This window comes from Papaver somniferum, chromosome 2 (genome assembly GCF_003573695.1).
Source record: "Papaver somniferum cultivar HN1 chromosome 2, ASM357369v1, whole genome shotgun sequence".
NCBI lineage: Eukaryota > Viridiplantae > Streptophyta > Magnoliopsida > Ranunculales > Papaveraceae > Papaver > Papaver somniferum.
In genome coordinates, this window is record NC_039359.1 from 66,977,699 (window position 1) to 66,991,759 (window position 14,061).

General features: G+C 36.0%; 1 protein-coding gene across 1 annotated transcript; it reads right to left on the reverse strand.

Moving 5' to 3' along the window:
- Positions 1-5,739: 5,739 nt before the first annotated feature.
- Positions 5,740-6,747, reverse strand: LOC113347920 (fasciclin-like arabinogalactan protein 13). The gene has a single exon (XM_026591612.1). The coding sequence runs from the start codon at positions 6,653-6,655 to the stop codon at positions 5,918-5,920; it is 738 nt and encodes a 245-aa protein (XP_026447397.1). The 5' UTR covers positions 6,656-6,747; the 3' UTR covers positions 5,740-5,917.
- Positions 6,748-14,061: the final 7,314 nt, after the last annotated feature.

Consider the following 14,061-nt stretch of genomic DNA (forward strand, 5'->3'; position numbering starts at 1 on the left):
AAAATATGCCAAAGCCATGCCGGCTCTACCACATGCCGCTGGCTGCCAAACGAAGGGTTGCAAAAATTAACGGCTACCCTTCCATCTGAGATGCATATCTCAGCCGTCCAAGTTCGCCACCTAACGCATGGCATCTTCCGACCCAAGTCCAAACATCACGGTTTTTCCAAAACCCTAATTTTGGTCGCGCCTAAAATATGCCAAAGCCATGCATGTCGGCCCTACCACATGCCTCCGGCTGCCAAACGAAAGGTTGCAACAATCAACGGCTATCCTTCCATCTGAGATGCATATGTCAGCCGTCCAAGTTCGCCACCTAACGCATGTCAACTTCCGGCCCAAGGCCAAACATCACAGTTTTGCCAAAACCCTAATTTTGGCCGCGCCTAAAATATGCCAAAGCCATGACCGCCCTACCACATGCCGCTGGCTGCCAAAAGAAGGGTTACAACAATCAACGACCACCCTTCCTCCTGAGATGAAAATCTCAGCCGTACAAGCTTGCCACCGAACGCATGGCAACTTTTGGCCCTATGCCAATCCCTAATTTTGTCCGCACCTAAACTATGCCAAAACCCTAGTTTTGGCCGCGCCTAAACTACGCCAAAATCCTAGCTCGGCCGCGCCTAAACCATTCCACTAGCTGCAAATGAAAGATTGCAACAATCAACTGCCACCTTTCCTCTTGAGATACGAATCTCAGCCATACAAACTTGCCACCAAATGATTTGTGGCAATGTCTTGGCCACGGCGCCAATTCTCGGCCACAACGCCAAAACCCTAATTTGGCCGTGCCAAGAGCATGCAAGCGCTACAACCATGCCGCTGGTTGCCAAACGAAGGGTTGCAACAATCTACGGCTACCCTTCCTCCTGAGATGCAGATCTCATTCGTACAAACCTTCCACAAAACGACTCATGGCAATGTCTTGGCTGCGATGCTAACTCTTGGTCACGGCACCAACCTGGCTACGATTCCTATTCTTTGGTCACGACACCAACTTGGCTACAAACGCCAAATCCTTTGGCCACGCCACACGTAACAACATGCTACATGTTTTCCATGGAAACACTTGAGACATCAAAACATGTCATAAACTGGGGGATGCTCATCAGGGTATTGGTCTGACGGTTTACAGCGTGCGGCGTACACTACGCCCGTTATATGAAAGTGTCATAAGGGTGAGGCGGTTATTAAATACAAGAAGTAATGGTGAAACGTTTCCTTCATTATGGAAACATCAATTCCAGGCGTTACCCGTTACCATTTTCTTCCATTTACTCAATCGTTTCCACTTCTTACGAGACCAGGGTAAGTTTCGTTGTGACTTGTATAAATAGGTCTCACCTATTTCCACCAAAGAAAATTTTTTGGTCAGGAGGATATAACGCTCAGAAATCACTTGTTAGCTTTCCCATCTGTTATCTTTCCACTTTCTGATACAAGTCGTCAAACAACTACTCTTCCCGAATCAACTATTCTGGTCTCAACACTCTCTTCGCTTCCCTCCCTAGACCAACCCTTCTCCTTTAATTTTTTGACCGAAGCAAGTCTGGAACGGACATTTCTTGGTTTAGGCCGGATTTGTACAGATTGATCTCTCGAATCAAAGTACTCCCTTACAATATATTTTTTAGGGTTTAGACTCGTTTCTCACCCACGCACTTGAAATTACCAACATCAGCAGAAACTGTTTTCACCCTCAAACAAATATATATAGCATCTTACAACTAAATGTGATCCATATAGCATTACCTCGTTAGCTAAATGTGATCCATATAACATCTCTGCAGTTAGGTTATGCACATATCACTAAGCCTAGCAAGTACCAACTTTGCTTGGACTTAGAATGAGACTGAGTTATTATGGTCTTGGAATGTGAAGAAATCTTATAGTGTATAAACCCATCAATAAGATGGCCCGATTGATGCTGGCGCATAAACCCATCTTATGTGCTTGTTTGCTTCTGCATTATGTAGTGGTACAATGTGATTCTTATAGTGTCTCCAAAGCTGACATGAAGAAACTGGTTTTCATGTAGCTTTAATATAGAATGTAACTGGTTTTTACATAGATTTAAAAAAGGATGTATCTGATTTGTATATAAATTATCGCAGGAAACAATAACAACAAGACTGCTGAAGTAAGAGCCAACAATGGGCATGATGTGAATGTGGGTGGTGAATCAAAACAAGTTTAATATGTGATATAAATTTATTTTTGATATGATGTAACTGGTTTCGTTCAGGTTTAATATATTGTGTAGGGGGTTTCATCCAGGTTTACGCGAAGATGAAACCTGTTTCATCTAGGTTTAATTTTGATGTACAGGATTTAATCCAGGTTTAATATGTGATAAACGATCATTTTAAATGAACCTACTATCTAAAATTGTTGCAGGTTTAATTCCGAAACAAAGGAAGTTGCGGTAAGGAAAATGACAACTAGGACTATCTCATTTCATTAGGTTGTCGTAGTTTCTCTAAGTTTCTTGTTTGTAAAACTTTATGTTTGCATAAAATCTAAATTGTAAAATTTGACTCATCTATGTATATATATCTTAATTGCAAGTCAATTGATATGAAAACTTGATTTAAAATTAGTCATAATATTATTAACAGATAAATTCATATGATCTTTATCAAATTACGCAAGACGAAAACATGTTTTTTCCATCAGAATGTATAGATGAAACTGGATTATGAAAATATGTTTTCTTGTTAGAATATATGCAGGATGAAACTGGTTTCATCTAAACGAAAATATTTCTTTTGTCAGAATATGTGCAGGATGAAACTGGTTTCATCTAAAGGAAAACTTAATATAAATCCATACATTTAAAACTTAGCATTTCATCCAAGCTACTCAGAAAAACAACACCAACACCACCTATGAGATCTTGGTGGATTATTTACATACACAAAAACCATCTTCCAAATTGGCGAAAAGATCAACCAAAACCAATGTTTTAGTGAAATGAAAGATGATACGACTTGAAGAAGAGCAGTATCATAATTGTATTCAATCTTTAGATAATCCCAACATTGCATTATGTATACAATAAACCATCACCAACAATGCAACTGAACACAATACTACCACTGGCTCCACAAACACTTGTAGGAAGCATGTCACTAATACAAGAAAACACACTCACAAAGATTTCTCTCCACATACAAGTCTCCACAACAACCAGTCTTCGAATGTTGTGTGACACATTAGACGTTATAAGAACAGTCACATCTAGTAACAGTTAGGAAAAAACTCACAAACAAATTAGAGCACCACCAATTGAAAATTAGAGCAAAACGTAGCTACCCATATAGAGTTATCTCTGCAAAGCACCAACATCTATAGCGCAAAATTGGACGAACACCATACAATTCAACAATAATAAACAGCTGGTCATGCATCTAGTGAGAGCGAACATCTTCACCATCCATTAAATAACATGAAAAGGTAAGAAAACAACCAGTCATATGTATCAGAAGTAGTCAAATAGTATAAACGATGATCAGTTTCCACTTTCCAGTGTATATACATTTCAGACCTCCGACCAAACAATTTATGTGCAAGTAAAAGCTCATTGACTAATCAGTTGTCTTCCATGTATATAACACCCCATGCACAATCAAATTAAGCAACACAGATAGCCTAGCATCAAAATTCATCCCCAAGTTTTAACAATGCATTCTCTTCTAAACAATTTTGAAATCAAAACACTTGCAAACCCATCAGATCTAAACAAAAACGATATAGTTGATTTCTCAACATTCCCGGTTTAATCATTTCCAAATATTATCCATCAAGTTCTTTCACAAAAAACTAAAGTCATAATTTTAATCCAACATGTTTCTACAAGTCAAACACTGATTTTGTTAAGTTGGTAGTGGTGGTGGGAGAAGGTTATTCTTCCGGTGATGATTTAGAATCGGTGGATATATAATGGTGGTAGCTAGTAGTGGTGATGATTACAACTAATCTTTTTTTATCATTAGCTGATTTAGATTGAATTGGAGAAGGATAAAGAAAATCCTTTGATAATGAAGAAACAACAGATAAACTGGCTTCAACGAAGGTCTCTATATCTTTCGGATCTTAATAAAATAAATAAAGAAGATGAGGGTATATTGGTCTTTCCCATTACTCAATCAATTCAGTGCACTAAGGCTTCTAATCTATCATTCCACTACTTAACAGTTGACACTAAAAGTGAACTAACATTAAACACAAAACTAAACATTAAACACAAAACTAACAGTAAACTATCAGTGAACTATTGAGAAAACAGCAATGAAGGGAGACAGTAAACAAGAGTGATGAAAAAACACTAGGATGTTGAATCCACCATTAACCTAAGGAATATTCTACTCACAGCTAAGATAAAAATTCTGGCTCTGTTAGCTTGAAAGACTGTCTGTTTGCTACATGACGTATTCAACTGCTGTTCATATAGCGAGAGATCATAGGTTGGCAATGGGGCAAAATTGTGACAATGGAGAAGGCCTATAAGTGAATACATGAGCATAGGTTTATCGCGTAACCGATGAGTAGCATAGGCTATAAATCTATTTTATCATCTTAACCCGTTACTTAAGCTTCAAAATCATGTGGAATTTGTAGATCTGATTCTTAACTAATCAGTTAATGTTTTCTAAATGAAATTTTGTAATGAGATTTAATCTCAATTGACAGTTTTCCCACCAGAGACACGTAATATTGAGTGTACATGTTCATATGTCGCGAGGGACTGGCTCCACCACCATGGACCCTGAAAACGAATAGATCCTGCAATAAGTTAATAGTTATCCCTCACACCAATAACTTACCCAAAACAGCCTGCAAACAACGATCTGACTTTGAGGTAACACCATGCACCCGTTTCTTGATTAGTTCATTAATTGTCTATACCCCTTTGATGACTGTTTAATTGTCTTCATCATCTTGATTCTAATTTTTTGTTTTTCCTTCTACACAATCACATTGTCATGGATAGGGTATAAAGTTATTAGCTTTTTTGGGAATCAAATGCATAACCTAACACCGTGGTTGTTGGATCTGACTCGTGGTCTGAGTCTGACTCGGTTTGAGTCAGATGTCAGATCTTTTATTTGCTTTTCTAGCGTTGGAATCGACTTATACGTCTGCCTTGGGACTATTTGAGTTAGATATCATTTGGTACCCGACGAAACACATATCGACTAGATTCAAAAACTTTCTGTAGCTCTACTAGTTAATAACTTTTGAGTCTGCCACAGTGAGTCAGATCAAGATGAATCAAATCCAGATGAGTCAGATTTGGTCAGAAAAACAACCTGTAAATTACCTAATAGGACATGCCTTAAGCAACCAAGAAAAAGGACAAGTGACTAGAGTGTCATTCTTTGTTTCGCCGGAACTTTTACATTAAAATTGTAAGTTTCATGGAAAAATTTAGCAATTTCTCACGGTCAAGAACATTTTATTGATCAAACTTATTGAAATGCGTTTGCTTTTGAATCCTTGGTTTCAAATTCAGAGTCTAACTAGCTAATGTATTAGTTATTTATCAGAAGCGTCCATCTGGACAGTACATTTTTTTATTGTGATGCTGCAGTATTATTAGATCTGAATTCTGATTCATGTTATATATTTATTCCGCTTCCATGTGATATGATCCCACTTTCAAGCTTGATAAAACCTCAGTTTAATCTCCATTTCATTTTTACTTAGAACTGATGTCAGAATAAGATGATTATATAGAAAAACCATTCATGAAATTATAATCATCATCCACATACAGAGATCAAAAGAATGAAATTATTTAAACGATGCGAAAATAATTTTAATTCTCAGAAAAACAACATTATGACTTTAATACAGTGAAATGTAGTATTGCCAAATGCTATTGCATCATCACACATTAATCATTTTGTAATCAAAAAAAGCCCATGAACATTGCCGCAACTCCAGCAACCAAACCCATGCCCATATTCCTCACAGCTGAAGATGGTTTGTCGTCTCCATCGGCAGAAGCTGCAGGTCCACTGGTAGATGATTTTGGTTTCTTGGCATCAGTTGGAGAAGGTGGTGGTGGTGGGGATGCTGGTGGTTTAGCTCCAAATAAATCCAATGGTAACAAAACCTTATCAACTTGATAAACCGACAAGGGGAATTCTTGTCGTAGAGCATTGTTAAGGATAACATCGACCATACCAGATGAAACATTAACTTGGTTTGCGGAGGTAGTGAAATTTAATCCAAACGCACCACCACCTTGACCAGTTGCTTGAGTTCTAACAGGGTTGCTAGCAGTTTCAAACATCACCAAGCTGTAATATTTAGGCAAGACGTGGGATAAAACAAGCTCAACTTGCTCTTGTGTTGATAAACCGTTTAGAGTACCGGGTTTCAAGTTATTAAAAGCGTTATCAGTTGGAGCAAACACGGTCATTCCCTGATCCGATGAATTGAGTTGATTAGTGATTTGGCTACTTACCTGTGTCGATGTCAACAGACGGATAAACGTTGTGTATTGACCAGCTTTGTCAAGGATTCCAGTGAGATTGATCGGACCGGCTCCTTTGGGTGCTGGGGCAGCGTCTTTTTGAGCATGAACAGAAATTAAAAGACATGATGAAACTAAAGCAAGAACTAGAAGATAATGAGAAGCCATGGAAAAATGGTGGTGGAGAGAAACTAACTAGAAGTGGTGGTAGAAGTGTGGTATGTAGTGAGTGTTTATATTTTGTGGAGAGGGATGAAGTGGGGTTTTATTGAATGCTGAGAGTGGTGGGTGTAGGAATATAACATGTTGGAAATTAGCTGGCTATAGAAATTCAATCAACACCCTACATCTATTAAAATCAACAATAATGCTATACAAAATTATTTTTCTTTGGTTTTATATAAGTAGCAAACTTGTACTGGTAACTTTTGAATCAAGAAAGGAAAACGATACTTGATCAAGATTTCACTATTATTGGGCCTCTCTGTTTCTTTTTAAGATATCTTGTTGTGAATATTTGTTTAATAAGACGTTTGGATGCACAATGAGAAGTTATTTTTCAACTTAATTACATCCAAAAATCATAAACTAGTTTGGATATATACAGAATGATTTTTAGGATCAAAACATTTAACTTTTTATAAAGCAAGAAGTTTAACTTTTGAAATTGACTAAAAACAAAAGTTGTTCTGTATTTGATATCCAAACATGCTATAAGGTTCATGGAAGAATTGCAGTTAGCTTTTTTCTTTTCAGGGGACGAGAAATCAAATCCGCCGCAAAAAAAAATTAGTTGATTTGTTTGGTAAAATAGATAGATCAAGAAACTTAAAAGACTGTCCATTAAGGCAAATGTTATTGCTTATTAAAATTTATATGTTTACATCTTATTATGTGATATTAAAAGGATAACGTCCAAAAAATGAGATAATGTGAAAATAAAAGTGTGAGCGGATCTGTTAATGAACAGGCAGTAAAAAACTATATCCGCTAGTCGCTTGTGAATTTACAAACCCTACATAATTTTAACAACATCTATAGACTGGTGGTTTGTACGAACAAACAAGCAGGCAGCAGGCTTTACCTGCTAGTCGCTCGTGAACTGCAAACCCTACACAATTCAAAGCAACATCTATTCACAGTCGGGGATAACTTTGGTTCAACAAATATTGGCCGATTGTAACTTTATAAACAACTTTTTTTCTTTCTAAAATTAATCATCTAATTACAATAACTAAATGATTTTATATATTTTAATTTATCAAACACTTTCGTAACAGATTATGAGCTTAAGAAAAAGATTTATGGATCTCATAATCTATTTTAATTTAATTGCCAACCAGTGATGGTCTGGATGCCCAAAAAATAGTCCGATAAGGGCTATCAGCTAACCAAACTTTGCTTAAAATTAAAAAATTTAATTGTACCCAACAATTAGTGCTATTTTTATACTTTATCCTAAATGCTAAAATCAATTTACTGATTGTAATGTTGGAAGTTTGTTAGTTTTATAAATCATTTTTGCAGTTAATTGTACTCTTGTGATAAATTGATACTCTAATTTAATTGACTTGTCTGACTAAACCCTTTTTAATCAAGGGATCTAGTCACCTAGTTTTGTCCATGGTACTAAAGCCAAAAGCACTTCTCATCAAGTAACGCAGTACAACTCCAGTATACATCAGCTTACCTGCAGTGACGGAACTAAGCGGTGGCTATAGGTGACTATAAAACTTAAAATCAACTCAGTTATTGTTTTCTCGAAGTAAGTTTTGAGGAAAAAAAAAGAAAAGCAAACTAAAAATTTATGCTTAGTCCATCACGCAGTTTTAGCCCACCTAGTCTTTCAATCCTGTTTCTATCGCTGAATATTACATGTTCTAACTTTTTTACAAAATTACTGAGAGTTCCGTCAAAAAAATACTACTATTTTGCGTTTGGATTATTAAGCTGTACGGGTTTCAAACGCAACCTCTTAATGTTGGTAAGTTACCAAAATCCGTTGTTCTTAACAAATTGTGAAAACAAAGTTTTGTTTTGTTTTCCTTTTGTCGATCCAGACACAAAATATTTGGACAAAGAAAAATAATATTCCTAGTTGATTATGACATTATAATCAAACGGATCCAGTATTATTATAACATTATACAGGGATTGGGTCGGTATTATTATCCATATCTGTGGGTATACAACTGGCACAGCGTGGCAAGTGGATTAGTACCCCACATGGCATAAACCATATACAAACGACCAATAAAACAGCTTGGAAAATACATGGAATGATGGTTTCTTATTGATCCCACCACCACCATGTTCTGTCTTAGTGTCTTTCGATAATTAATCATGCGCCACCATTGACTACCAATATACCATGGTTTCACCCAAGATCCGAAACTGCGTAAGCATAACCATACGACGGATCCGTATGCATTTGTTGGTGTCTTTGTTGGGCAATGAAACAATTAAGCTGAGATGTATGCAATTCTCTGGGCATTGGAATGGACAGTGCACCTGAACTGTAAAAAGGTAACTGTGCCATCTGATTCCTTATCTGTAATCAACTTATTTAAACAAGGAAATGTACCTTGGTTCATTAGAGCAAGATGGATGAAGGTATTACAAGAATTTGAAGATGTTCAACTTTATTAAGTTTTCAGAGAAGCCAATTTCTCGGCTGACACCTTAGCTAAAAAGGGTGCAATGTTGAATGCTGAGAAAGAATTGTACACATGGGAAGACCTTCTTTTCTTAAGAGAATTGAAATGTCTAGGGTAGTTTACTACTGATTTCATTGAGTCTGTTAAAAATGTCTTGTTATCTCTAGTTTCTTTCATCTCTGTTTTGTTGTATTTTAAGTTTTCTTAAGTCAGACCTGTAATTTTGTTGGCTTTTGCCTTTATTAATAAAATGTGTGATTCAGCCAAAAAAAAACAAATAAAATGAAACAATTAAGCCCAACATATGGAAGTTTGGATTTTGGATATTCAACAATCTTAGATATTATGCCTAGGGGTGAGCATGGGCCGATATGGACCGATTTTTACCTCATCCACATCCAATCCAATTAATTACGGATTTCAAATTGGAAAAATTAGGTTAAGGCCCGACTTATGGGTTAACCATAATTTCAAGCCCTTAATTAAAAGAAGTTTAAATCTAGGCCGCGAAATATTCAGAGACGTTAATACCTTTATGCATATTGTCAAGCCCATAATTAAATAAATTTTAAATTTACGCCCAAAATTATTAAAATATAGTGTGATGATGTTCCAACTACCTCCGACCACCACCGCCAGCAACCTCCGACCACCACCGCCATCCACCTCCGACCACCACCGTCAAACCACCTCTGACCACCACCGCCGCCCACCGCTACTGACAACCACCGTCGCTAGCCACCACCGTCAACCACCTCCCGCCACCACCACTGACCACCACCAACATATGGATGTGTACACGGAAGTTACACATGCATATGGCATGTGTATCCAGAAGTTACACATTCATATGATATGTGTAATGCAAAGTTACACTTGTATATAAATGTGTACTAAGTAGTTACACATGTGTACGTAGAAGTTACACATGTCTATGACATGTGTATCTACAAGTCACACATACATATGGATGTGTACTCATTAGTTATATGCATGTGTAATGATAAGTTACACACGCATATGCCATGTGTAGTCCACAGTTACGCATTCCATAACAAGTGCACATCAAAAGAAACATACAAAAGTTATATGTATCAACCTTAATATTTATTTATAATAATTCCTCCTTCTATCAATTATAGTAATCAGTTTTTATTGATAACAATACACCAGTTAAAACAATTGATATGCAAAACAAAATCCTAAAAATGAGCTACTACATCCTATAATAGAATTGTTCTCATCCATTCTTCCCTTCCTCGATACCAAAAACAATGCTCGGTCGAAGACGTAAGCGTTGTTATCTCAAGCTTGTTTGTCAAGTTTAGTTGATCAAAACTATAGTCTTGATTTCTAGTCTACTTATAGCTATGTCTCGGATTAGGATAAAAGTGTAGTTGAGCTTTAGACTTCACGACGTTCACTAATTGAAGACGAAGATCTACTAAGGGGAGCTTGGAGGATCTTCATCAACAAAAGTTATGTGGAGATTAAATCCTATATATCAATTAGAAGTCTATTCTATTCTATCTTCTAATGAGAATAAGTCGTATAGCTATATAGACTTTTATATTATACACATTTGATATTTCGAGCTGAGTTTATCTCGCTTACCTATTTCTCGACATATGTATTGGAAGCTTTTTTAGAGACATTCTTGACGAGTTTAGTTGGAAACAATTTATTTGTTGGAAACTAAATATTAAGTCAAAATATGATCATGTGGAAATTTCCTTGAAACATCTTACATGATTTGTGTGAGACAATCATTTGATGTCGACTTGGAATGTTTCGTATTGATCATTCGATCACTTGAAAATTACTTGAAGCTAAAAGTTTGTGTGAGACAGCTATTGTCGTCTTCTAAGGGTGTTTCAATGATTGAAATTGGAGTTTAGAACAAATACCGATGTCTGGATACAACAAAGTATGTGTACCTAGTATGTAAACTTTTTTGGTATGATTCAGGTCCGGGAACCCTTTTTGCATACCTAGTATGCGAATGATTTTAACTTTAAAGTCCGGGAACCTTTTTTGCGTACCTAGTACGTGAAAGTATCTACCTGAGTTGGGTCCGGGACGGCGGTTTGCGTACCTGGTACGCGAACGGCTGGACATAACAAAGTCCTGAAGCTGTTGTTTGCGTACCTGTTTACAAACACAGTGGTTAAATTCTAAAATCGGTCATGTATGATTCTTATACTCATGAACCAAAACATTTATGAATTAAGGAATGCAATATTTGCAAACCGTGGCTTAATGTTCATATCTTGATTCTTGTATAAGTACTTTTTATTATTACGAATCAAACCGATTTTGTTTTAATTGGTTCATATACATTTATTTATATTCAGTGATGAACAATTGAACAACTCTATTTGAAATACAATTAGATTCATTTGATTATGTATCATGATTGATTGATCATCATATTTGATCTAGAAGTGTCAAATGAATGTGGTTAAGAAAAAATTATTCATATGGATAACTTCGGTTAACTGTTATTGAACCAACTCAATATACACGTTTAGGTACAGTTACCCATATCTAAATTAAGTTATATTTCATTTGTGTGTAACAAGCTAAGACCATCTAACGGTGGAGAGATATTGCTTTGGTTTTAAGCAAACTTAGCTTGAATATTAAATCAGTTTTTCATCTAACAATGAATAATAATTGATTTGTTACTAAGCTAAACCTAGCTTTGATTGTAAGCAAACCTCGTTTTGAAAAAATATATAAGGAAGAACTCTAGAAACTGGAGAATCCATTCCCACTTTCCTGTGTCCTAGTTGCGACTAGAGTCGATTCTCCTTTAACCTAGGTTTTTCCAAAATCATATTAGGTTAATGACTTGAAGACTTCATTTTGTATTAGTGAAACCAGATCCAACTATTTTCTCTGTAGTTACGTATTCTGATTTTATTTGTTCTATCGTATTGAGTACTATCTTCTCTAAGATTTGCTCGAGATTTATCTCTGATAGGTAAGATATAAAAAGTGATCAAAAAGTTCTTCATTTCATACTTTGTGGTTCCGTAATAACTTCTTCTACTACCATATAGTTAAGTCACTGTGAGGTGATATATTTCTAGGCTATTCTTCGGGAATATAATACCGGATTATCAATTGGTTCATGTTCACCTTGATTTATCAAAAGACGGAACAGAACTTCATAGGTACTTCTGTGGGAGGCATATATATCTATCAGAATAGACTTATCTGTGTGACACAAATTTTTTTATAAGTATTAGACTTTGGGTCGTTGAAACTCTTAGACGTGGGTGAGATCATCAAAGGGAATCGAGTGTCCGAAATCCGGTGTGGTTCAAGAGGCGTAAGGATCGTGACTGTACCTTAATCGGTATGAGACTTGGTTATATATCAACTACATTCTAGTCCGAAGATAACTTGTAGTAGGCTAGTGTCTGTAGCGGCTTAATACAACGTATCGTTCAAAGATGGACAAGGTCCCGAGGGTTTTTATGCATTTGTAGTTTCCTCGTTAACAAGATTTCTGGTGTCTGTGTTATTTCTTTTCCACATTATATTTTTATATAATTCAAATATCATAGGTTATGCGTTTTTCAATCAATTGGCAAATCCGACATTTGTTCATTGGATATAAATTGATTGACACTTGGACATTGGTCTTTGGTATAGTCCAAGTATTTCTCATATCAATCAGGCTCATAGATTTCCATCTGCTTGACTTGATGATTGATTTGACAAAAAGAGATATAACTCTTCTATATATATCTTGATAGAGCTTTCTTTATAAGATGGTTCTATCGGAATAATATTGGAGTTAGTCCATACAGATTGCCGAACGAATTATTGGGTGTGGTTGTTATACCCATGCCTTTTCAAAATGAATCAAAAGAGCTTGAACACACCTAATAGTTGCCGCAAACGAATTCTATATATCTTTTGAACTTCACTTGTACGATTGGAAAATAATGTCTGAATATGTTGTTCATGCTTCAAAACAGACTCGCATAAAATTACAGCATCATTGTGGACACTTTTATTATTTCCAGTATTAACCTTTCGCCTACTTTTTCCCCTCCACTTATGAAATCGCTAATAAATGCATCACCATCTTCCTGTTCTTCATGCTCTGGTTGATATGCTATGCTCTAACCATGTAGGATTTTCATCAAACCAATCATAATCGAATCTGATTGGCCAACCGCTAAACATAGTTGTAGGAAAGATATGTTTCTAGTATAGCACAGATAAGGAGATAGCAAATTAGTTGCTAGGGTTGTGAAGATAGTTTAAGTTCTGTCAGGAACTTAGTTAAAATCTGATTCTATGATCAAATGTAGAAAGATTGATGATCAAATTTGATAATATATAATATTAATAATAAGATGTATCCTCTGAAAAAAGAGACCTAGCCTTTATATAAGCTTAGAAGAATCGACTAAAAGAAAATAAAAAGGAATTCTACCTAAACTAGGAAAGAAAAGACTTGCAAAGCAAGTAAGATAAAACAGACGCAAGGGATCAACAACCATTGTTGATACAAACGCAAGGATCAATGAAGTTGTACTTCTCGTACTTCTTGTTGCCGGGAATAGCACAAAAGCATTATTCTTGTAAGCACAAAACTCAAACACGAATATATTTTCTGCCATAAACAATTTCTCTATATTTGACAAAACTCAACCACGAATTCTTCCAGCATAATTTTCAATAGTGGTATCATATTCACAATGATGAACAGATTTATGAAACGACACAGAAGAATTACCAGATGATGAATCAACGAGATCTTCCTTGTTATGGTTATATCGGAAACTATAGGCTTATTCGATTGATCGAAATTAGCACATACAACAGCATCACGAACATGAAATCCAATGTCATGTGTATTTCGTTGAACATCACACAGTGATGCGGTCACTTTGG